This window comes from Boleophthalmus pectinirostris, unplaced genomic scaffold (genome assembly GCF_026225935.1).
Source record: "Boleophthalmus pectinirostris isolate CB_2022bp ecotype Guang Dong unplaced genomic scaffold, ASM2622593v1 HiC_scaffold_10, whole genome shotgun sequence".
Taxonomy (NCBI): Eukaryota; Metazoa; Chordata; class Actinopteri; order Gobiiformes; family Gobiidae; genus Boleophthalmus; species Boleophthalmus pectinirostris.
Genome location: NW_026570971.1, coordinates 34,629,939 through 34,655,673, shown reverse-complemented (window position 1 = coordinate 34,655,673; position 25,735 = coordinate 34,629,939). Strand labels below are relative to the sequence as shown.

Sequence of the window (25,735 nt, the reverse complement as noted above, 5' to 3'; positions counted from 1 at the left end):
AGGGGCTCTGGATTATAAGTTGTCATTGAATGGTCTATTTTCAAACTTTTTTCACATATAAACCATTAAACGATGCATTAAACGAAACACAACAGTTCGATAAGTCAGTCAAACTTTATTTAACGCGTTCACAGTAACTCTCAACTTTGTTCAATTGTAACACGTAAAAAAAATACTGTCTGAGATGCTAAATTGTTAGTTAGTCGTTAGTATTCACAGTAACTCATAATAGTTGAAACAGTTGGGTGATTCTGGCGTCCACACATCCACATCCCTCTGGTCATTATCCGAGTCAGTGTGGTTACTGTTCCCTGGAGTTCAGTTCAGTGATGATTCTGGTCTTGGTGAAAGCTCGGACCACAGTTGATCCTGATCTTTAGCCCGGGCGTCCATGATCCGTTGGCAGATCGTGGTGTAAGTGGCTCGGCGCTGTCTCTCTGTCTTGGTGAATGTGTGTTCTCCTCCTCTCATCCACTGCTCCCACGCAGCTCACACTTTCACTTTAGAACAGTCTTGAGTTTAAAGTGGGTGTTGTGAGCTTGTCTCTTGACAGGTGCATTTTGATATTAAAAGGAATCACAGTCTGTATTACTCCTGATGCTCCTGACGATGGGAGCCGTAATGCTGCAAGTGGAGCTAAAATCCTACTAAGACACTCCAATAAATTCATATAGAAGGCGCTCTGGATCATAAAGTGTGCAGTCGTTTTATGATGGAATTAAAGGCTTTTAAGTGTGCCCTATAGTGCAGAAAATACAGTATTTACTCCATGTTTTAGTCCAATTAATCTAGTAATTTAGGATTGGGTGCATCATATGACAAGGCCACAAGACTTTTGTCTTGCCAAAATCCTTTTCTGTGACCTTTCTGTGTTCATTAAATGATCAATCTTTCTTCAGTGAAGCAAATTTATTTTAGTTTATTGAGCATAATTTGGGAGGGTTTTATCTTTCATATGAGACATTTCTAAAAACCAATCGATTAATTTAAAGTCAGGTTATAAGCTTTTGTTTCTACAAAATGGATAAGCGACAAGACTTTTGTCAGGGACTGTATTTTGTAAGACTGTACCAACTTTTATATATTTATAATTTGGAGTTATTATAGTATGTGTGGGCGCCACTGAGATGCATAAAAGTAAAGATTTGGCTTTCCGAGATACCACCAGAGCTAAACCAAGTATTTAACTCTGTAATCTAGGGTTAAATCAGGTCTAAAAATGCACTACATAACACTGGTACTGCAGTTCTAAACAGGAAATGATCCAAAAGAAGACACAAAAAGTGGATAAAATAAACTCTAAATACAAAAAAAACACACACACACAAATTATATAGCCGAGTACCACCTGAAGGAGCTTGCGTACCACGGTTTGACGAACACAGGCAGCGGCGTCGGGGTAAAGGTACTGGTGTTTACCCAGGGCACAGAGTATAGGGAGGGGCTGTAATGGGCAGTTTTCAGTGGACAACGTGTAATGTGGGATCACCAAGATGATTTGTACCCAGAGACCAAAATTTAGTAGCCTGATTCATCAGCCAGTTTCACTTCGAACAAACCGTCTAACCTCGCAGTGTTAGAATTTGTTAATTGGACGGTAGGTGGATACTTGTTATCACTTAACCCAGGGGTGTCCAAACTTTTTTCATCAAGGGCCACATATGTAAACACAGACAAAGCAGAGGGCCGATCGAGGGCCGCAGACTGGGGCTCAATACACTGAATAATTGAAATATGTGCATGTTTAACACATTAGAATGAGCCATCAGTCTTTATTCATGCTAAGATCCTTAAAACTCCACACTATTATTTAATATTTAGCCTTATCGGGGTAGATTTTCAAAAAACTTGCAGTAAAAAGTAAACTTTTAAATGATGCAGGGTTATTTGGGCCAATTCATCTGGAAGCCTGAGGGCCAAGAAAAATTAGTTTGGGGGCCGCATTTGGCTCACGGGCCATAGTTTGGACATGTCTGATTTAACCAATCGCTGCTATTTGGTCGTGATGTATGTAATGCGCCGCTAACGAGGTTAACTGGTGTATTAAACTTTTCCCAAATCCCGTAGGAAGAAGGACAATAGCGTCTTTCCCCTTGATAAAATTCACCAAACATTCTCTTTGTTCCGGCTTTAAATCCTCGATCTTGGGAATTGTTGACAACACAGAATGTCTGACTCTTCTCTGATTGGCTGGTGCCTGAACTCACTCTTCTGACTTCTGGGGTTTTGTGAACAGTCTAGTGTATTCTGATTCCTGACTTAGTTGTTGGAGAGAAATGAAATTGAGTGGAGGCACTAGGTGGCACCAGCCTGGCTAAAAATTTGGTGCTACAGCCCTGAACACTGCAGTATCTCATTTTGATCACTTCAGCTGTTTCCTCTGTTGTCAGTATTAAAAACAGTCTTTACATTTATGTGTGTTTCTACTGTGTGTCCAGGTCTGGCAGTGGGACTGGGCATTGGGGCGCTCACAGAAATGGCCAAGAAGTCGTTTAAACCCCAACAACAAGGTGAGTGGTGTTTTAATCTGAATGTTTATGTGTATTTTTAGCTCGTCCTGACCCCCTCTCTTCTCTCTTCTCTGTGTCAGGGGATAAGAGGCCTGTGCTGGACTCCAACCCGTTCCTGAATGAAGCGAATGCCGAAAGAATCGTCAGTACTCTGTGTAAAGTGAGAGGAGCCGCTCTGAAGCTGGGGCAGGTGCTCAGTATCCAAGGTGAGGACGAGGACTGAAACTGAGACCAGGACTGAACAGGGTGATTTAGGACGGTCTGTTGCTGAAATTAATTGCAGTCTTTGCGTTTTTATCAATTTATTTTACCCGGAGAAACAGTAAAGGTGTACTGTGTAACTTTTGCTGGTGGAGGATTTCGTCACCTGCTTGTTTCTATGGATACGTCATTGCTCTGCCTGGAATGTTCCACAGTGTGACATTAAACAGCTCTACTTTACATCTATTCAATGACAGATGGTTTTATAGCTCAAAAATACCAAGGAAATCAGGTATTCTGACTGTGAGCGGTTTCACCTCTCCACAGATCTGACCTGTAACTTGGTGTGGTTTGGGCTTCATGAAGATAGAAAGCTTTAAAGCCATACTGTGAAACATTCAAGACAAAGCAATAACATCTCCATGGATTAAAGCATTTGACAGACCCTCCGCCAGAAAAGATGTGTGAAGAATCCCTCAGTCGTCCAGGTAGAATCCACGGCGAGGAGAAAATTCAGTTTGTCAACATAACAAAAGTTAATTTGGTTGAAGACGTTTCGCAGCTCATCCAAGCTGCTTCTTCAGTTCTGGTCAGAATGTTGGTGGAACAAGTTGGTGTGTTAGTTTCAGAGTAGTTAATTAGCTCCTCCTTGCAGACAGATATAAGGAAGTGTCCACCAGCACTGCATGGACGAGCTGCGAAACGTCTTCAACCAAACTAACTTTTGTCCAGTTGACAAACTGAATTTTCTCCTCGCCTCCACCAGAAAAGTTACACCTTTTTAAAGAACACACTCTGTGCTTGAGCCTGCTCTACAGTTAATTCACAATATTGATCTAAAACAAAGTAATAAAAGAAACCACTCCGCTCACTTCTGAGTTAGAAAACTGCGGTGCCCAACGGGAGCTGACGTCGCTGTAAACGTCATCACAACAAAGAGACAGTAAAAGTCCAATGAGGTTTATTTGGTTTGCTGATAATTTTTGTTCTTAGGTTCTTTTTTCAGACCAAGAGTTTGTTTTCATCCCTGACAGTTTGGATTGCTCACTTGTGCTCTTCCTCAGACTCGTGACGTTGCTGTGATGTGTCCGGTCAGCTGATTGAAACAGTCCTGAGGAAGTGGGACTGCAGATGTCGCTGTCGTCCTGCCTTCACCAGTAGGAAGAACCTGTTTAAATCAGCTGATCGGACACAGAAACATCACGTTTGTTTGAGGAACTGCAATCTTCCTCAGAGTGGTGTCAGGTATGAAATCAAACCCTGGATTTTTTTCTTTTTTTTCATTTGTGCCAAAATGACGCAATGCTGCTAAATCCATGTATCGCTGATTTAAGAAAATGAAATAGTTGAATAGTTAGTCCAGAGCAGTGGGCGTGTACCAGTCGAGGAAAACAAGACAAAACAAAACGGCGTCTTGAAAATAAGTGATTAAAGCTGACTCAAACATGCACGAATCACTCCAAAAACAACTACATAGTGTCAGTGAGATCAAAAACAAAACATGGTTAAAAGCGCTGAAAAGAACATTTTGCATAACAGGTCTGGTTTAAGAACAAATTCTTCTTTACAACATTGGCCCGGGTGTCCTAGCGTCTGTCTCCATGGGGATAGATGCGTCCAACGATGCAGATAATTGTAACACGACTTGGCTAACCTCACATGGAGAAAGAACAGAGCGCGAGGAGCAGATCTGCACTTTTGGAGATGACAGGAACTTGCCAGATGGGAGTGTGAAAAGGGCCCATTTGTGTCTAGTCTAAAATAATAGTCAGCTGGAGCCCTAACGTAACATTTGACCAGTTCGTCTGCAGGATTACAGAGCTAGACGCAGTGTTTAAGGTTGCTTCTTGGGGTTTATTCTTATCGCTGTTGAAAATTGAGGATGTGACAGAGTTGGAACTGCTGTTTTAGCTGTTGGTAAGTTCGCTTTCCCTTTCCAGACTAAATAAAGTCTCACCCCTCTTAGCTTTAATAATGAATAGACTCTGAGTTTGTTGATGTTTACACTTCCAGCCTGTCAAAAGTCTCAGTGACACTTATTGTTTTAGTCAGTGCACTTTCCTTGACATTTCCAGTGTTTCCAGATTATGGTGGTGCAAATATTTTCAAATCTCATTCAGTCGTTGGAGTAGAAATGACACTTGTTGCTGATATTTAATATTTAAGTAGTTATTTTTATCAATGTAATTTCTGTATAAATATATGATAAAAAGAATGAGCAACAAAGTCTAATTTTGTTTGCTAATATAAATCCAGGTTGTGTTTATAAGGGCTCACCAGATTTTCCTGTATTAATATTAAACAGTTTTCATGTTGTATTTTAAATCCATTTATACTTTTAAAATATCCCCTGGCTACCACTGGCTCAGATGTAACAGTAGAACTGGAGTGGGAGGTTGGATTTGTCAGACACATGTTGCACATCTGGATTTCGTATTTATTTTTGTGGGAAGTTCTTTGGTTTTGTGGCCGTGGGCAGAAGAGAAACCAGCTGACGGTGCATAAGCTGTGGTTGGATCTGAATGTGAAAGAATATTTTATTAGCTGAAAGAATATTTTATTAAGCTGAAATGTCAAAATCTGTGAATAACCAGAAAATGGAAAAAATAATTTGTAAATTTACAGTCAAGATGGCACTTCTTGCTCTGGTCCTGTTCAAAGGGCATGAGTAACACAGTAAAGCTCAAATGATTCATTTTAAGGTTGGGCAATTATCAGACTTGTTGTGGGAAAAAGTCAAATTGTGAAATTTCAGAACAGAGAATCAGAATAGTTTTAATTTGAACCAAGTTTACTCCAGACTTCAGTACAGTGGACAGTTGTGATGCAATAATATCAAAATCCCTCAATATGATATTTTCACAATATGCATTTCACGTATGACTGGGTATCATTAAGAAGTTGCTGATATGATACATACCTCAATACACTGACCATGATACGATATGTATCTTGATACAGTGAGCTTTCGATTTGATACGATATATTTCAATTCGATACAGTTCAATAAAAAATAAAGGCTGAATTATGTCTGAGACTAAAAGTCTTTATTAAACCAGTTCTTGTGCAAAGTTCATATGAAACACAAACATTTAAATCATCAAAACAGTGAAAATCTCAAATGTGTAAATGAGTTTCCTTCCTTTAAACAAGCAACAAAACTGTGCCTCTGTCAGATGAAGAAAAAGAAGAAGAGCGCTTCACTGAGTCTTAAAAGAGTAAAAAATAGCAGTACTGGTCTGCAAGGGTTAAAACAGTTTTCTTTAAACAGAAAATTACCCTTTCTGTAAAATGTAAAAATGGGCAAGGTACAAACCCGAGGCACTCCCACTGAACATGTTAAAAGTCCTTTATTACATGAAGGGACACCAACACGTTTCGACCAGCAAGATGGTCTTCGTCAGGGCAAAGTGTATTTATTGACACCTGGTGTGTCTTGTTTTTACCAATCAATTAATCACATGACAACGTCACATGACAATAGGAAACAGACAGGGAGCAAACCCCAAAACAAAAGGTTGGCCAACCATGAGGAATATATAAGTGATGAGCAGCCCCACCAAACAACAAGAATAATGTTGGAGGAAAGTCGGTGTGTCCATCACATGTGTAATACATGGACAACTAAATATCACAGGTCAAAAATGTCATTTACAATAAAGAATTGTCTGAAAAAGTTCAGTTTCAGAGAAACATTGAATAATCCAAATCATCATCACTATCAGTGTCATGTGATTAATTGACTGTATTTACAGACACCTGGTGAGTCTTGTTTTACTGACGAAGACCATCTTGCTCGTCGAAACATGTTGGTGTCCCTTCATGTAATAAAGGATTTTTATGATATATTCGGAGTGCCTCAGGTTTGTACCTTACCCATTTTTACATTTTCCAGTAATGGTAACTTTCTGTTTAAAGAAAACTGTAGCTCTGTAACAAAATAATTGAGTAAATTATACCAAAAAATATTCTTGGTGATATATCGATACAGCAGTCCACGATATCGATACTGTATCATCACATTAAATGTTACAATATATCAATATTTTTGCGCACCCCTAATCTCACAGTTCAATATTTTGATTTGATTGACTTTTGTAGAGGCAAATAAAACTGAATATGCTCCTTTTTCTTTTTTAAAAGCATTAGAAAAGATTTAAAGCATTTGGTCCTGTTGTAATATGAAGAATTAAGATTCAAACATGCTTAATAACTTATTTCTTCATGTAGTCTCCAATGACAACACCAAAGGATCATGGTCTATGTAGTTCCCTCTGTTTTTTTTAGCTGTAACTGCATGTCATGGTGAGGCAAGGCAAGTTTATTTGTATAACATGATTCATAGTACACAAAATGCTTTACAGAATAAGAAAGACATGAAAATCCCAAATAGTCACAATAAATATTAATTTAAGCAGAGAAACTTGTAACTCGATATTTTCTGACGACCCACGATATTGAGACTTTTGATGATACGATAATCACAATATTTGTTATTGTTCCATCCCTAGTGGACAGTGGAGTGAATGTATAGAATGGATTGAGATAATAACAGTTAGATCTATAGACAATTGAAATTGAATTGTATTAAGCTGCACAAACGAGTTTGATGTAAATACTAAATGAAACAACTAAAGTGAAATGCATATCTAATACATACGGTATCTACTTGAAGGCAGTTTACAAATGTTTAATAGAATATGACAATAATGAAAAATGAAGTAACCCTGTTTGATTTGATTTTAGATTTTTAAAGGTCTTATATTACACAAATGGACTCTTGTGATCTTTAAAATGTGTTAATAATGTTGTTATCTCCTCACAAACAGACCTGGAGTTGTTGTTTTTTTCATTCACACATGTTTGAGTAACTCTTTATTATTAGTCGGTCTACATCTCCAAAGCTCAAAATGCACTCTTCTACCTTGTGATGTCATGAAGCTGTAATAGGCTCTCTTCACGTTTACGTCACAAAACTAGCAGACACAGATGACGACTTCCTTTGAGCTCTTTTGGAGATGGTAACTCTGAGAAAATCTGGGAAAACTGAGAAAATGGCCTGTTTTGTTTTTTTTTGTCTAGATGTCACTTCTTTCTTTTTTTCCTTTTATAAATTGCCGATTTATTTGTGTATTATAATTTTTCTAATTGGAAAATTTTTTAAAAAGATGTAATTGTAGCGACCAGCTGTTTAAGTGACAATATAGCTGCGATTAGAGTCCCGTCCCTCATGGAAAAGCTTTGACAAGTTGTGAAGAAGCTGCTGCTGAATCCACGGTTTTAACACATGCCCAGTGTCGGGAACTACCCCGGAAGTCCTCATCCACGTGTTTCCAATGTTTTCTAGTAAGCGTGAATAGATCCTATTGTCAAGTGAACAGCTCCTTTTACCTTTAGTTCAGTAGAGAACGGCAATTCCAGGACTGAAATGATTGAAATGATTCACATGAAAGTGTATGGAGTTTAAAAATACAGTGGAGCACTTCCTGCATCAGAGTGTTTTCAGTTTGACAGAAGAACTCAGCCTAAATGTGCAGGTTTGTGTGTTAAACATGTGTGAATGAAACAAAACACAACTCCAGGTCGATTTGTGACGAGGAAACTACATTAGAACAGATCAAATATAAGCGCTGCATAATAGAGGCTTTTATTTTGACCTTTATTTATTTTTTGATCTTTTTAGTCATTTTGTAGGGTCATTTCTAGTAACTAATAACATTTGTGGTTTGTACTTGACAATGGAAAAATAATTGTTGACTCTTGCTTATTGTAATTTATTCTACACACAGACTCATGTGGTGGAAAATACAAAGCTGTAATTAAATGAGAATGACTTTCTTTGACTTTGTAATTTGATTAGTGTGTGTGTCCTATTCAGTCCTGCGTTCAGTACATAACATCTGTTTGTGTTCAGCTCACGTGAGCGGTGTGAAAACTCGCTTCCTGTTTCTGTGTGGGTCATGTGACGGAGCGGTGACCCTCGTTGCACTTTCAGGAATGCAACAAACTCAACAATTCAACCTTTTACACATTTAAGCCGTATTTGTGTAGGTACTGGACATTAATCTGCACATTCTGAAGAGATATAGGCCAGAACAGAGCAGGTGTGAGAGAAACGCAGACATCCCAGTGAAACTAGTGATGTGTGAGCTTTGGTTAAACTCCTTTGCTCTTTTTATTAAGGGGTAATGACTCTATTTTCTGATCTATATTTTAATGTAGTTTTGTCACACAGACCTGGAGTTATTTTGTTTCATTCATACATATTTAACACACAAGCCTTGCGTATTTAGGCTGAGTTCTTCTCTCAAACAGAAAACACTGTTCCACCTTGTGATGTCATGTGGTGATACAGGAAGTGCTCCACTGTGGTTTCAAACTCCTTACACCTTCACGAGAATCATTTGGATCATTTCAGCTCTGGAATTGCCTATTTTTACTGAACTAAAAGTAAAATGTAGCTGTTAACTTAAACTCCCACTTCATGACATCACAAGGTGGAACAGAGCATTTTGAGCTTTGGACATGTAGACAGATTAATAATAATAAAATATTACTAAAACATAACTTCAGGTCTGTTTTTGACGTGATAACAACATTGTAACATGACTTAAAGTTCACAATAATGAAGTTTGTGTAATAATCATGTTAAACAAAGTCTACTTTAATGAGATTTAAAACATGTTATATGCACTAAAGTTTTGTAAGTTTCACTGATGCCAAAGCTATTATACTATCAAACTGCAGTAACATTAACTGCATCACTCGTGGTCACACTTGGTCTCATATTTACTTTGTTTTATGGTGTTTGTTTATGTGCTGCTTTGTGTTGTGTTGTCCTGTTTTTTGATAAAACATGTTACCCCCTGTCCCAAGACAAATTTCTCCCATGGGAGACAATAAAGGATTATCTTATCTTATCTTATCTTATCTTATCTACTGGTATAATGTGAGAATCCCAATCTAATCCACCCCCTATCTTCATCCAGAGAGGATTTTTTATTTTTATTTTTTTTGCTGTTTTAGAACAAAATGTAAAATGACCTACTTACGTTATCTCATTTAAAACTAATTACCTGAAGAAACCAAAATATTAAAATGTCTTCTTTTAGTAAAACTCCTTTAAAATCCAATCCTGTTTTGCCTTCTAACCACTTTAATCCCATATTACTGTGTCTGTCTCTGACCCCAGACCTCTCATGTGTTTTGCAGATGACGCCTTCATTAGTCCAGAATTGGCCAAGATCTTTGAGCGAGTGAGACAGAGCGCAGACTTCATGCCCACCAAGCAGATGATGGTATAATTATTTCATAAAACTAGAGGATACGGGGGATTTAAAGGTGCAGTGTGTAACTTTTCTGGTGGAGAGTCCGTCAAATGCTTTTTTTCCATGGAGATGTTAGGACTTTTTCTGGAATGTTTCACAGTATGATATTAAACCTTTCTATCTTCATGGAGACCAAACCAGACCAAGTTACAGGTCAGTTCAGTCACAATGTCTGTTTTTTTTTTTTTTTTTTCCAGGTATCTTTGAGCTATAAAAGCACCTGTAATTGAATAAATGTAAAGTAGAGCTGTTTGTGGAACATTCCAGGCAGAGCAGTGACGTATCCATAGAAACGACACGGTGCACCTTTAAGTGTAGGTTTCCATGTAGGGATGTCCTGATCATTTTTTTGCCCCCAAGTCCGAGTCCTTTGATTTTGAGTACCTGCCAATACCGAGTCCCGATCCAATACTTCTATAAAATATTATAAAATGAACTAAGAGCAAAGAATAAGATCCAGAATGTTTGGGGGGATCAGATTGTGTTGATTTCATGTGTAGTATTTGGGCTGAACTTAGTGTGAAAAATCAAATGTCCAAAACTTAAGTATTTTTATAAACTTTTTTAACCATTTACCATCATTGTTGAAAATCTTGACTTTTCACAGTCTGGTCTTGGAATGTGTAACTTAGTAAACTTAGGCTACGTTCAGACTGCAGCCTGAAGTGACCCAAGATTTTTTGGCTTCTATGTTCCTGTATCTGATCTTTTAATGACAGTCTGAACAACACAGATCCGATTTTTTCAAATGTGACTCAGGACACTTGGATATGTGCTCCTGAAACTGATACATATCTGATCTTTTGACATGTGACTTCAATCTGAACGGCCAAAGCGCATTCATTCGACCCACACACGCCACAAACGTCACTATTTTGCGCTGAAGTAGTGAAAATTGTTAATGAACTCCGTGTCACTGAAGCAAAGCACATCACCACTCACCACTCTTGGCTCCGTCTCCACATCCACACGTTCCTTTCAACAGACGTTGCTGCCGCTGCCCCACAAAACACCACGACCAAAAACCTCGTCCTTCTCCTTCTCAATCTCCTCTTTAAAACAAGTAAGTTGTTCATGTTCTGGCTCCGGTACGAGAGGAACTTTAAAATCTCCAGGTGCTCAATGCTGCGTCCATGTTTGGACAACTTCCATAAACACAGAGCATGTTTGCTGTGGTTGACGTCGTCGTGTCTCCAGTGTCACATGTGGGACACTTTTGGGCCGTTTACTGTTCACACTGGAGTCACATACAAGTCACATTTAATTGGAAATATGAACGACCTCGCAAAAACATCGGATTTTACAAAAAATCTTAATTGAGCGTTAAGCCCTGCAGTCTGAACGTAGCCGAAATGAACTCTACAAAACAGGAACCAGACTGGAATCAGCAAATCCTGCGCCTCAGAAAAACTGTTGTGTGCTCTGTGTCTTATGTGTTATATACATATCTTATTTATCCGATACCTGATTGGCGCATAATATCCAAGTCCGGATCGAGTCCACAGTCACATGATCGGCGTCGATTTCCAATCACGTGATTGCAGATCGGATCGGGACAACCCTGTTTCCTTGACTAATTCAGTATTGTGTAAACTGGAACTCTGCTCATATTTGGTGATGAAGGCAATAAATTACATGGGAATCATCATCTACTCATCAGGACAACATCTGTGAACAGCAGAGATGAAATCCTGGAAATTTGTCCCTTTTTAAAAACTGTTTCTGAACCATTGAGGTCTCTGTAACATGACACTACCTTTTGGATTGGCAGAATGGAGCAGCGGTCCCTCTGATTTAAGAATGAGGTTGTCAAAAGTAGAGAAAATCAGATCCTAATCGATACTAAAACTAGTATCGAAACTAGATCCTCATTTGAGCAGGTATCGATACTAAAAAAAGTCCCGTTGACAGGACAGAAATGAACCTTTCCTGAATGTATTTTACAATGATCCTGAGCTGTATCAGATCACATGAGAATAGAAAAGAAAGTACTATTGGTTAATGTTGAAAATCACATTCTATTATCTAAAGAAATCATCATGTTATCAGAATCAGTACTGAGTGTATTCTTAGTATCTCCGTTGGGTGCTTAAGGGCTCATGGGAGTTTGCCACGTGTGCTTTGTGTTCTAATTTGACTAAGACTCATATTTCTCAAGTAATAAACAAAGAAATGAGACTGAAAACTAGAACACAACATGAGGCAAAACCAAGCACTGAACAAAGTCAAACACCAGGAACCAAAATGTAACTGGGCTGTTGAAATATATTTAAACCTGGACTATTATTTTAACTTCTAACTTCTGTAAAAATATAAAGTCTAAATCTGTGTTCCCATCTCTGTCCCATAGAAAGTGATCAGTGGAGAGCTGGGTCCAGACTGGAGGAAGCGTCTGGCTTATTTTGAGGAGAAGCCTTTTGCTGCGGCCTCCATCGGACAGGTGCATCTGGGCAGGCTCCACGACGGCAGGGAGGTGGCCATGAAAATCCAGGTGAGAACACGGTTTACATAAAGGTGCTGTCACTATTTCTGATCTCTGTTCTAATGTCGTTTCCTCACCACAAACACACCTGGACTTGTTTTGTTTCATTCACACATGTTTGACACACAAACGCTGCACAATTAGGCTGAGTTCTTTTTTCAAACGGAAAACACTCTGTTCCACCTTGTGATGTCATGTGATTTTGCTGATTTTGAACTCCATATATTCACTAGAATCATTTGGATGGTTTCAGCCCTGGAATTGCCAATTTCTTCTGAACTAAAGGTAAAAGGAGCTGTTCACTTAAACTACTGCTATTCATGACATCACAAGGTGGAACAGAGCATTTTGAGCTTTGGCGATGTACACAGACTAATAATAAAGAGTTACTCATAGGGATGGGCATGATTAGTCGACTAATCTATAATTAATTGTTAAAAATTTTGTCAATCTTGTTCATTTTTAATCAACAAACTGAATGTAGGTCACTGTGTGTAGTGTGAGGAGACGAGGCTGCGTCTGACACAAACACTGGAGTTGTGCCTCACAGTCCCACATTTGGGCTCTGGCACATCTCTTTGGAGACACTGTACCACTCAGTGAACGTGTTTACAGCACATCAGTGATCGGGTTTTCAGTATCCCGGTTTTGTCATGGTGGATGTAAACTGCAACATAAAGTTGAGTGCACATGCGTCCAAAAGACAAACACTTTTCACTCTTTTCATTACAACACAAGCCAAAATAAATAAAGTGAGCAACATAAAGTGAGTGAATGACTGTTGAATAAAGAGCTGCACTACACCTGCACACGAATGATCCCTGAAAACATGAACATGACACACACACAGAACACACTCACCGATATCATCAGCACCCTTCTGTCACAGAGAGAACACTCATATTCCACTGAGTCGTGTCCTTTAGTCCGACAGAAGCTGAAGGAAAAACAAGGAAAGAGCAGATTTTTTTCAGCGTTTATAGTTTATGTAAATGGGTCATGTGGTTTTAAGTTTTGTGTCTGTAAAATGTAAACAAATGTGTCAAAGCTGCATTAAACACATGATGTGACTCTATAGTGGTTATGGTTTATATATTGAAAAGATGAGTTTATTTATGCAGATTAGTCATAATAATGATGATAATTTTACAATACAAAGGTTAATGATTAATCGAAAAACAATTGTTAATTCTCCCGTTGATCGATTTTAAGAAAATTAAATCGAATGCCCATCCCTAACTCAAACATGTGTGAAGCAAAACAAAACTCCAGGTCTGTTTTCGAGGAGGTAACAACATTCTAACATGGCTTTAAGCTCACAAGAGTCAATTTGCGCAATGTAAGATTTTTAAAAACGTGAAAAACAGAACTAAACAATTTGCAGAGGTCTAAGGTTCTTCCTCACTTACCTTATGCTTTCAGAGCATCCGAATTATTCACAACAATGAGTTTATAAGCACAGAGACCAAAGCAGAGCTAATGTGCACTTCCTGATCATCAATTGACAATCAAACGCTTTGTAATTGGATGCAGACAGTACACAGCAGATTTATTTTGACCTTTTAAGAGATTTTTATACAATATATCTGTACCGGAGCGAGACGGATTTAGTTCAAATACATGGAAAAACATTATATACAGGCTCTTTGAACAAATAGAAACATAGAAATGAATAGATATAGAAAACAAAACAAGCTCAACACACACAAATTACAGTAGTGTTTGTGCACAATATATTAAAAAAACAAAAAACTCAGTTCACTTCAAGCATTTAATTTCTTTCAGATTCTGTAGTGTTAAATGTTTGTTTGATTGCGGTGATTGAAATGTGTGTAATTGTTTTCAGTATCCTGGAGTGGCAAAAAGCATCAACAGCGACGTAAGAAACATCATGACGGCTCTGAGTCTGTCCCGCGCTCTGCCTGAAGGTAAAGCTCCACTCTGGGACAGTAATGCTCCACTGTGGGACTTCTCTTTAAAGCTTCACCATGGGACTTCTCTTTAAAGCTCCACTGTGGGACGTCTCTTTAATAGGATTGTCGCGGTTAGGGAATTTCTCCTGTGGTGTGGTATAGCGGCTCAACGGAGCAGTATGTGATGATATCGCACCCCCTCCCCCACCCACACCCCCCGGAGTTAGAATATTTCCAGCGGCTCTGAAAACTCTCTGATGATGCACTTGTAGCAGGTGCACTTGTACCTTGGTTGTCGTGTGGATATAACATGTGTAGTGTAGGAGAAGTAACAGCACAGCTCTCACTGTGGCAGCTCGGGTCAGAGTCCTGCACCTGGTCATGTACCCGCGGACTTAAGAGAGCCTCGAGTCCACGGAGCAGGTGTCCGCAAAGTCCTGTCAGGCGACTGCTAAACTTACATCTGTAAGTGCTGCAGAGTTCTACGCAGGTCCTTTAGACTGCAGTCACCAGACGGTCTGCACGGGCGCACCTTAGTCCTGGGTTGGTCCTGGTTTAGTCCTGGGTTGGTCCTGGTTTAGTCCTGGGTTGGTCCTGGTTTAGTCCTGGGTTGGTCCTGGTTTAGTCCTGGGTTGGTCCTGGTTTAGTCCTGGTTTAGTCCTGGTTTTAGTCCTGGTTTAGTCCTGGTTTAGTCCTGGTTTAGTCCTGGGTTGGTGCTGGGTTGGTGCTGGGTTGGTGCTGGGTTGGTCCTGGGTTGGTCCTGGGTTGGTCCTGGGTTTTGTCCTGGGTTGGTGGCTGGGCTTGGTGGGCTGGGTTGGTGCTGGGTTGGTGCTGGGTTGGTGCTGGGTTGGTGCTGGGTTGGTGCTGGGTTGGTGCTGGGTTAGTCCTGGGTTAGTCCTGGGTTTAGTTCTGGGTTGGTGGCTGGTGGTTGTCCTGGGTTAGTCCTGGGGTTAGTCCTGGGTTAGTCCTGGGTTAGTCCTGGGTTAGTCCTGGGTTAGTCCTGGGGTCCTGGGTTCTGGGTAGTCCTGGTTAGTTGGGTGCTGGGTTGCTGGGTTGGTGCTGGGTTGGTCCTGGGTTAGTCCTGGGTTAGTCCTGGGTTGGTGCTGGGTTAGTCCTGGGTTAGTCCTGGGTTAGTCCTGGGCACGGGCACCTTTTATGGTGGAATGTTAACAGTTGTCCAGGCGGGTGCAGGTCTGTAATAATGGACCTGTGCAGGACTCTGGGTCGGGTCACGTTGGTCATGTGCGGTGATCGCGGTGGCCCAACATGCGACAGCCCTACTCTTTAAAGCTCCACTCTGGGACATTAATTCTCCACTGTGGGACTTGTTTAATGCTCCACTCTAGGACATCCTTAGTGCTCCCTTCTGGGACATCTCTTCCACTCTGGGACTTGTTTAAAGCTGCACTGTGGTACTTTATCTGAGTGTGATACGTGCTCTTTGTGTGTCTGTGTTTACCTGGCCCTGAGTCCACATGGCTCCATCCACGTCAGAGATAGAACAGGAATCTTAAACATTTCACGCTTACTTATTCTCTGAACTGGAGCTGTCACAAAACTAAAATAAAAAAGGGAAAAGTTAAAGACTCCGTACTTTATACAATATCAAACTGATAAAAAAAAACACACACAGTGATTAATCAACTAAACGTGACTAGTTGTTGTATTTTGAGACGTTTTTAGTAACAAATACAGAGACATTATTAAATCAAAATATCAAAAAAGAGTGAAGTTTTTTTTTTTTTATTTCATCCACAATATACCAGTAGATACCAGTATGTTATTAATTGGTGGATTTCAGTTTCCGTATTTATTTGGGAATATATATATTTTTAATCATTTGTTTAATCAAAAAAATCACAAAAAAAGTATAATTGTTCCTTTCAGTGATATTAAATATACATTTTACTGATACCTCCTCAACATAAGGACACAACTAAATGTAAGAAATTATACAAATACTTTTTAAATCCTCTTTATTCTTAAATAGTGTATTTTTTAGGCTTTTGTAATGATATTATTGTAGAACATAATTCGTTAATGTTTTTTTCTGTAAGTTTATTCTTCTGTTCTGTAGGTCTTTTTCCTGAGCACCTGATCGAGGTCATGAGTCGGGAGCTGGCTCTAGAGTGCGACTACATCAGAGAGGCCAACTGCGCAAAGACGTTTAAGTAAGTAATACTGGAAGGAATCTAACCCACAACCTCTTTTATACGGAGGGAGGAGACAGGCTAACCACTCTGCCACATGTAACAGGGAGGAGGGAGGAGAGGAGGGAGGAGAGGAGGGAGGAGGGAGGAGAGGAGGGAGGAGAGGAGAGGAGGAGGAGGAGAGGAGAGAGGAGGGAGAGGAGAGAAGGGAGAGGAGAAGAGAGGAGGAGGAGAGGAGGAGAGGAGGAGGAGGAGAGAGGAGGAGGAGGAGGAGGAGAGGGGAGGAGGAGAGGGAGGAGGGGGAGAGAGAGAGAGAGGAGAGAGGAGGAGAGGAGGAGAGGAGAGGGGAGAGAGTGGAGGAGGAGAGAGGGGAGAGTAGTGGAGGAGGAGAGAGGGGAGAGTAGAGGAGGAGGAGGAGGGATGGATGGGAGAGTAGAGGACAGAGTCGGCATCAGAGCTCATCTACTGGAGGGGCATGGGTCACCAGCAGGGGGGGGCGCTGCCATTTGAGAAATATTTTAACGCGGTGGAGTCATACACAGCAGAAATGCTATCAAACACGTTTTTCTTTAACAGTATTAGGCTAATTATGTGTTGTTGTTATAATCATTATTATATTAAGATTATTATTATTATTAGCTGCAATAGTTGTTGAGGCTGTGTGGTAGACGATACACACACAAGACAATAATAAAAGGTTGAGGTTTATTAAAAAACAATAAGGCCTGACACTGGTTGTAAACATTAAACAACAGCCTCTCGTCAAAAACACCTCTGAACTCGAAATAGTCACACATCGGACAGCACCAGGGCTGTAGTGAACGTGGTACACGAGTCGCCGTCCAGTCCAGTCCTGTCCTATAGAGACCTGAGACTTGAGGAGGGAGGGACTAAACCAGGACTAAACCAGGACTAAACCAGGAGGACTAAACCAGGACTAAACCAGGACTAAACAGGACTAAACCAGGTAAACCAGGACCAGTGGCGGCTGATGGTATAATTTTTGGGAGGGGCACCAAGGGCAAAAATTATAAATATATATTATGAATAATATATGTTTTATATATATAGGCTGTAGTATTATAACAAATACCAGAAACAGACATTTTGGTTAGTATTGGCTGAACAGTATCGATCAGAGCACAATGAACAGCCAAGCGCAAACTTTATGCAACAACACAACGTAACACGCCGCTCACACCCAGACCCAACAACGTCAGTAAAACTACAATAAGAGACATGAACACAGATGCCGCTCCTACAGCACACGACAGAACAACCAGAGCAGCTCCATCGCACCCACCAGCTCATTTACGCACTATTTAACTATTAACACTATAACACTATTTAACTATTAACACTATAACACTATTTAACTATTAACACTATAACACTATTTTAAACTAGTAACACTATAACACTATTTAACTAGTAACACTATAAACACTATTTACCTGTGAGGCTCCAAGTTCAGATTTGCCACAAACTAATGAAAACCAGCCTCTTACCTTCTCCAGAGACTGAAGCAGAGTGTTTCCTCTATCCACTGTCCCACTGGTTCTGTTTCCAAAAGTCTATTGTCCAATATGAAGAGATGAAACTGGTCCAAATCCTGGTCCAGTCTGGTCCGAGACGCAAGGTCCAGGAGCCGAGTGCACGAGCGGTTGTCAAATTAGTCTTAATCCCACTTCCCACTTACATCTGAAAGTTACGGTCAGTCCATATCAGCACCAGGACACCAGGTAGAATTATGCCTCTGCGCCCGATGCTCAGGTCAAACTTTTACACCCAGAAACGAGCGGGCAAAGGCGGATAGAGCAGCGAGCGACTGCCCTGGCCCCGGCGGCGGCAGCAACTGCCCCGGGTCCCGGCGGCGACTGCCCCGGGTCCCGGCGGCGGGTCTGTCAGTGTCTTTGACTCTATTCTCGCCATTTCCTGTGTGGAGCTTTAGGCTAAAGTAGCAGCTGCCGCTAATCGTGAAGCTGCTACAAGTTGACGCAGCAGGTTGAGTGACAGGACAGTTGTCCAATCACACTACAGTAAATAAACAGACACTGTGATGTCATTGATGTCACAGTAAAGTTTGTGTCCTCAGCCCGAAGTGAAATGCGCCAATCAAAATCATTTTAAAATAGTCATAATAACGGCCTGTGCTGGGGGGTGGGGCACCAGTGGCCGCTAGGGGGGGCACGGCCCTCAAATGCCCCACCTTGCCGCCGACACAGGTAGAGGAGGAGGAGAGTGGGGAGCAGAAGAGAAGAGGACGAGCAGAGAAATGAGATGTACATCCCTCTCAGATCAGTCTAACATCATTGTTTTGTTAGGGAGCTGTTGAAGGACCATCCTTTCTTCTATGTCCCTGACGTGGTGGAGGAGCTGAGCAGCCAGCAGGTCCTGACTCTGACTCTGGTCCCGGGATTTCCTCTGGACAAGGCCTCAGATCTGGACCAAGAGCTCAGAAACCAGGTATGAAACAGTGGAATGTTGAAAAAGCGTTAATACACTTGTAACCCACCCACAACCAGTCTAACCCCACCTCCACTTCCAACCACCTGCTGTACTCTGTGAGATGTAATACAGTATGTGTGAGTCAGTACCCCGACCTGCTCTGGTCACTTTACTTCACAGCTCATTAACTTCAACAGTATCGATTTATCATAATTTAAACCCCTGGGAATATTTTTTACTAAACAGAATGATGTAAAATGCAGGCCTTCTTTGCAAACATGGACTTTCAGTCCAACTTCATTTAAACTGATCTTGAAGTCCACGTGTGTTCTTCTGTGTGTTCTTCTACATTCTAGACTCATACAGATAAACACATGTGCAACTTCAGCTCTGGAGCTGTACATGAGCTCACCACTGGGGGCAGCAGTGAACACAGCTTGAGTTTGAGTTTAAAGAGTTTAAAAAACTTTTCTGGTCAAATGCTTTTCTCCATGGAGATGTTATTTATTTGTCTTGAATGTTTCACAGTATGACATTAAACCTTTCTATCTTCATGGAGACCAAACCAGACCAAGTTCCACATCAGATCTATGGAGAGGCTCACAGTCAGAATGTCTGTTTTTCTAGATATTTTTGAGTTGTAAAATCACCTATAATTGAATAAATGTAAATCAGAGCTGTTTAATGTCACACTGTGGAACATTCTAGACAGAGCAGTGACTTCTCCATAGAAACAAGCAGGTGATGGACCCCCAACACAAAAGTTACACAGTGCATCTTTAAGCTAAACTTTTTAAAAAGTAAGTAGAACAAACTGCAAAACAAATAAATGCTTCTTTTTTTCTTTGCCCTGCTTAAAGGAAACACATAAAACACAAAGCTTAATTTTATTTTAAAACCCTTTAGTGCAAAGAAATGTAATTACACTTATGATTTTCCTTGCAAAGAGAAGCACATTAATAGACTGGAAATTCTTTTGTAGTCATTTCATATCAACATATTTTTGGGGATAATTATCAAAATCGATTCTATACATTGACCATAGAAAAACACATTTGTAGATCTCTATTTGGCATTTTACATGTTCTGATTCTTGTCTTGATCTCGTCTCTTGTACAGATCTGTGAGGAGATCCTGATCCTCTGTCTCCGGGAGCTGTTCGAGTTCAGGTTCATGCAGACTGACCCCAACTGGTCCAACTTTTTCTTCGACCCTGAAACACACAAGGTTTGTATTTTAAATATTTTCAATCTTTTCATCTTATTTGTACCAGATTTTTACCATTTTTAACCATAAGTGAAAAACTATATATAACTGTACAATCAATCCAGTCAAACTTTGTTTTGTTTATGAAATGTCGTGTCCAAAGTGCTGCACATAAACAAAGTAAAACATTAATAGAAACAATTATGGATGCGACAAGATACAATTTCCACAACACAGGACAAGACACGAGACTGGAACTACGAGAACGAGACGAGAAGAGATTTTGATATTCTTTATAATACATAACTTCCAGTTAATTTAAATTAAGTTAATTTTCAGCATGTGTGCACAATCTCATGGCAATTTTTCCTCGTGAGATCTTGTGGCACAAGATCTTGTTCCATCTCTAGAAACAGTAAAGTAATGAAATCCATGAATAAAAATAATAAAATCAATCAATAAATAAAAAAATACACAGAATAGTTGATATTAAATGGTCTGTAGCTGTCTAAAGTTATCCCTCACTTTCTTAACACAATCCTCATATCTTAATTATTCACTGACATGAGACCAGAGTGGAATTTCTCAGTCATGGTACTGTTAACAACAACTAGCATGTTAATGGAGCATAAAAAGATTTATGCTTTGATGCAAACGTCACACAGCAGACTTGTGTTGTATAAGCAGCTCTTGAGGTCAGTATATCTGTACTGGAGCTGGACACATTTTGCTCATGTACATGGTGAAAAGTTGTAGTTCTATTCATTATTTTTACCGTGTGTGTGTTTTTCAGGTGGCTCTGTTGGATTTCGGAGCATGTCGAGGTTTTGATAAAAGCTTCACTGACACTTACATAGAGGTGTGTAAAGGACAAAGACACACATGTACATATTTATTTATAAATGTTTCATTATTAGGGAAGGGATGAGACGGTTTTGACGGAGACAAAACACACCACAAGATTGAGTCCATGAGAAGGAAACGAGACAAGATTTTGACATCATTTGTAATAAACACAATCCATTGCACAATTTTGGCTTCACTATTTTTATTTTCTGTAATACCTCAGCGGTCATTGTAGTTCTGCTTTTTGGAACTACAGCTTCTCAAATGATATAACTCACCAGCTCTTACTCTTTTTTTTTTTTTTTTTTAGTCCAGTTCAAAGGTAAATTCAGGGGGAAATTCTCATGATAATTTTTCTCATGTGGCAAGTTTGTCTTGAGAGATCTTGTGGCATGAGCTCTTCTCCCATCCCTATGAATCATTTTACATTTTGTGTTTGTTGTAGGTGATAAAGGCAGCTGCAGATCAGGACAGAGACTTAGTTCTGCATAAATCCAGAGAAATGAAGTTCCTCACAGGATTTGAAACAAAGGTAACACAACCACATATTATTAGGATTTTGATTTACAAATTGACTTTTACTCTTAAATTATTAAAATTCTACTATAATTTGACTTCCTGGGTGGACATGGGCAGCAGATCTCTGCATGTGTCACACATGTAGAGGTAATTCTATAACAGTTATCTAGCAACAGTAACGTAAACAAGGACCAATAAAAATGTATAATTGATATAAAATGATAAAAATTGACCACAGGTACCATCCCACCAAACCAAGTCATGATTAATAAGACCTGAAGCCTTATCATATGCACGATTGTGATTTAATAATTAAACCATGACTCATTTTGCTACCTTAACAACCCTTAAAGGTGCACTGTGTGACTTTTTGGTTGGGGGTTTCTATGGATATATTATTGCTCTGCCTGGAATGTTCCACAGTGTGACATTAAACAGCTCTACTTTGGATTTATTCAATTACAGGTGGTTTTACTTTAGCTCAAAAATACCTAGAAAAACAGACAAACAAACATTCTGACTGTGAGCGGAGTCGCCTCTCCACAGATTGTTTTGGTCTCCATGATGGTAGAAAGTTTAATGTCATAGTTGCTTTGTTTACATGAGAGCTTTAATTCTGAATAAAAATAACTTCATTCTGAATTAAAATTAATTCCGCTTTAAAAAGACCATGTAAACACTTAATTCCTAATGAAAATTATTCGGAATTAAACTCAATTCCTAAGTAAGTGGGTGGTTTATTCCGATTTTAAAGCAGAAATTAATTTCTTCCTGCATCATGTAAATGTTTATTCTTCTTAAAAATAATGGATCCTTACGATCCGGCTGCACCAGTCCTGTCTTGGGATTTTCATCCACGTCTCTTTGGGATTTGTGAGCGGGATGTGGGAGGGGGCTGAGGTAGAGCAGCCTCACACTCACTTTGTCTTCTTCCTCCTTCTCCGACACTCTTCCCTTCTCCTCCTCAGCTGACAGACGTAAAGCGTGATGAGAGAATTCTCCAACTGCTGTGCAATTATCAGGAAAAAAAAGTGTGAAAAAAGTTTGGATCATGTTTGTGTCTGTGGCGTAACGACAGATGACAGAAAAGCCCGTAGCAGCTGAAGTGTGTGTTTTCTTCTGGTCGACATAAATACGTTCATGTCCCTGTTCAATCAGAACCCTTCCCCACCTCCAGACGATGAGACGATGTAAACGTGGCCATTGTGAAAGTGTATTCTTCTTGTTTTTCAGTCGATGGAGAACGCTCACGTGGACGCCGTCATGATTTTGGGAGAGGCCTTTTCCTCGGACGAACCCTTCGACTTCGGGACCCAAAACACCACGGAGCAGATCCACTCACTCATTCCCATCATGCTCCGAGAGAGGCTGACCCCGCCCCCTGAGGAAACCTATTCGCTGCACCGGAAAATGGGCGGGTCCTTCCTCATCTGCTCCAAACTCAAGGCAAAGATTCGCTGTAAAAATATGTTCCAGGAAGCGTATCAAAACTACTGGAGGGACTCTTCCACCGACAACGCTGGCAAATGAAATCCACTTTGCTAGAAGCGTGTATTTTACCATCCAAAACCTGTACAATGAATTTTCATTTTAGGCTTAAATGTTGTATTTTTGTATAGCGCAGGAAGTATGACGTAATCCTTTATTCATCCAGGAGTGGTTCAACGTAGAAAAGGTTTCAGCGGTGGTCAGCTGGACTTTAAAGGTCTTATATCACACAAAATTGGCTTCTGTGAGCAATAGCCACATTATAATGTTGTCCTCAAAAACAGACCTGGAGTTGTTTTATTAGTAGTCTCTTGCACTTTGTGACGTCACGAAGCGGTAGTTTTCAAGTTAAGAGCTCCTTTTACTTTTTTAGTTTAGTAGAAATTAACAATTCCAGGGTTGAAATGATCCAAATGATTCAAGTGAAGGTGTGTGGGGTTTAAAAACACAGTGTATGGCATCAGTTTGAGAAGAACTCGGTCTAAATATGCAGGGTTTTTGTGTTGAACTTGTAGGAATGAAACAAAACACAACTCCAGGTCTGTTTGTGATGAGGAAACTATCTAAAAATTATCTAAACTCAGAATAAAATAAATCCAAACCAAACTGAAAATGGCCTCTGGATGGAGTTGAAACATATTGAAGCAAAATTGTTCCGATCTGAGCACCGTTGAAACCTTCTCTTCACAGCGCAGGGTTTTCAAAATATAGGTCAGTGGGTCAGAGATTCAAAAACTGGAAAACGGAAAAGGAAAAATGACTAACAAGAAGTTGAACTGGTTTAAAATGTATCCCATAACACAGATTGGGAATTAGGAATCAAATATTTAAAATTTTAACTTTAAAAGTGCACTCTGTAACTTTCCCTGCAGATGGTCTGCTATGTCGTCTCTGTGGATGCATTACCTTCCTTGGAATGTTCCACCGTATGGCATTAAAATACTAGTATCTGTCTTGGGTTTACTCAGCCTTTCCACAGATCTGGCCTGTAAATCGGTTTGGTGGCATCAGCTGCTTCACTTCACAGAGATGGACGACTTTAATGCCGTACTGCGGGACTTTATAGGGCAAGGCGATAACATTACCGTGGAGACCCCCCCGCCAGAAATGCTCCACAGTGAGTCTTTAAATGAATGACAATAACGTGCTGCCGCTGAACTGGAACATTTTTGCTTTTTTAGACGCACAAGTTAATGGAAGTGTTACATGAACGGGTCTGAAGTGGGATCACGTGACTGGATTTAAACGAAACAGGATTTAAGATCTTATTTGTTTGCATTTTAATTTAAAATCATGAATTGGTGCTGAAACTGGTCTAGAAATGTGACAACTTTCAGGTCAAATAGTGTGCATGTAAAGGGTCAATCAGCACCAAACACAACACACCAAAACAATGGAAACAACATGTAGCATTAATAAAGAGAGAAACCACATTTTAGCTGCATTAACAAAAGGGAAAATCACTCAGACACGAGGAGGTGAAACTGCGTTAGTAGAAATGAGTTATTTGTACTTTTTAGGCCTGAACTCTCCAGCACAGGCCCGGGTTTAGTTGGACGACCATGTTTAGAAAATGAATTTAGTCTTATTATATAGAAGACAAATTTGTAAAAAGTGTTAAATGGATTATTTAGCTTTTTACAAAATTGTGTTGTTAGAAGGAAACCAAAGGTCGATGTGCTGCTTAAAGAACATGCTTCATTTGAATGAAGAACTCCACAAAATGTTTTACACATTTCTCTTAAAGGTTTGTGTTTAAAGGACAGCGGGTGAGTTTTTAGTCGATTAAAATTGCAAAATTTGAGGAAAAATGATCAAAATCTGCTCTACATCTTTGCCTAAAAATATCGGCAGATCTTATCGGTGATCGGTTTCTCTGGATTTGACATTGGTTTCTAGTAGGAATTAGTTTTAAAGCACCAAAAAATAACAGTGATGCAAGTTGCACTATGTAATATCTGTGGGAAAAGTCCATCACCTGCTTGTTTCCATGGAGACGTTACTGCTAATACTGTAAAACTTCTCTATCCTGCAATTTATTCAATAATTCTTTTAATGGCCAATAACATTCTGAAGTACATGCGTTTTTCTGTGACTGGACTCGCCTCTCCACAGATCTGACCACAGTGCACCTTTTAGACCTTTATACTAAGAGACTCAAAGACAGTTTTACTTGGATTTCACCAAATTTTGCTTCAAGCCAAAATCTGAATACATTTAATTGACTTTTTATATTATTTGTTACATAAAAGTACCAAACATTTCACTAAAAATATGGACTATTAAAATATGTGGATTCAAGCTCGTTATGCAAACAGGACGCAGATACAGTAGAGTTTTGTTTGGAAAAAGTCATTTGCAGTGTTTTTACTCATTTACTCACATCTCTAAGTAAAATGTGTTGAAATCATCCCTGGAAAACTAGCATTAAAACGTGTATGTTCTGTTTCCTGCATAAGTCCGTGGTTTTAAATCATGTGCATAGATTTGTACTGTTATTTGAAAGACTGTTACATGTCTATGATTTTGAATTGTTTAAATAAAATTTGCTGTTGCTAAATACTGTTTGAAGACTTGGAGAGTCTATATTAGGCTGTTTTCTGATCGATGTTATGTTTTGTCGTCACAAACAGACCTGGAGTTG

The 25,735-nt window shown here is 39.7% G+C and overlaps 1 protein-coding gene across 1 annotated transcript in view; it reads left to right on the top strand.

Moving 5' to 3' along the window:
- coq8ab (coenzyme Q8A, genome duplicate b) overlaps window positions 1–25,651 on the top strand; it is a 34,092-nt gene extending 8,441 nt beyond the window's left edge. Inside the window, exons 5-15 of the mRNA XM_020931721.2 lie at window positions 2,439–2,510; window positions 2,591–2,716; window positions 9,924–10,009; window positions 12,390–12,530; window positions 14,368–14,449; window positions 16,512–16,605; window positions 18,909–19,050; window positions 20,152–20,259; window positions 21,032–21,097; window positions 21,530–21,616; window positions 22,837–25,651. Of these exons, the coding sequence (XP_020787380.1) occupies window positions 2,439–2,510; window positions 2,591–2,716; window positions 9,924–10,009; window positions 12,390–12,530; window positions 14,368–14,449; window positions 16,512–16,605; window positions 18,909–19,050; window positions 20,152–20,259; window positions 21,032–21,097; window positions 21,530–21,616; window positions 22,837–23,133 (1,301 nt within the window). The 3' untranslated portion in view covers window positions 23,134–25,651. The remainder of the gene's footprint in view (window positions 1–2,438; window positions 2,511–2,590; window positions 2,717–9,923; window positions 10,010–12,389; window positions 12,531–14,367; window positions 14,450–16,511; window positions 16,606–18,908; window positions 19,051–20,151; window positions 20,260–21,031; window positions 21,098–21,529; window positions 21,617–22,836) is intronic.
- Window positions 25,652–25,735: the final 84 nt, after the last annotated feature.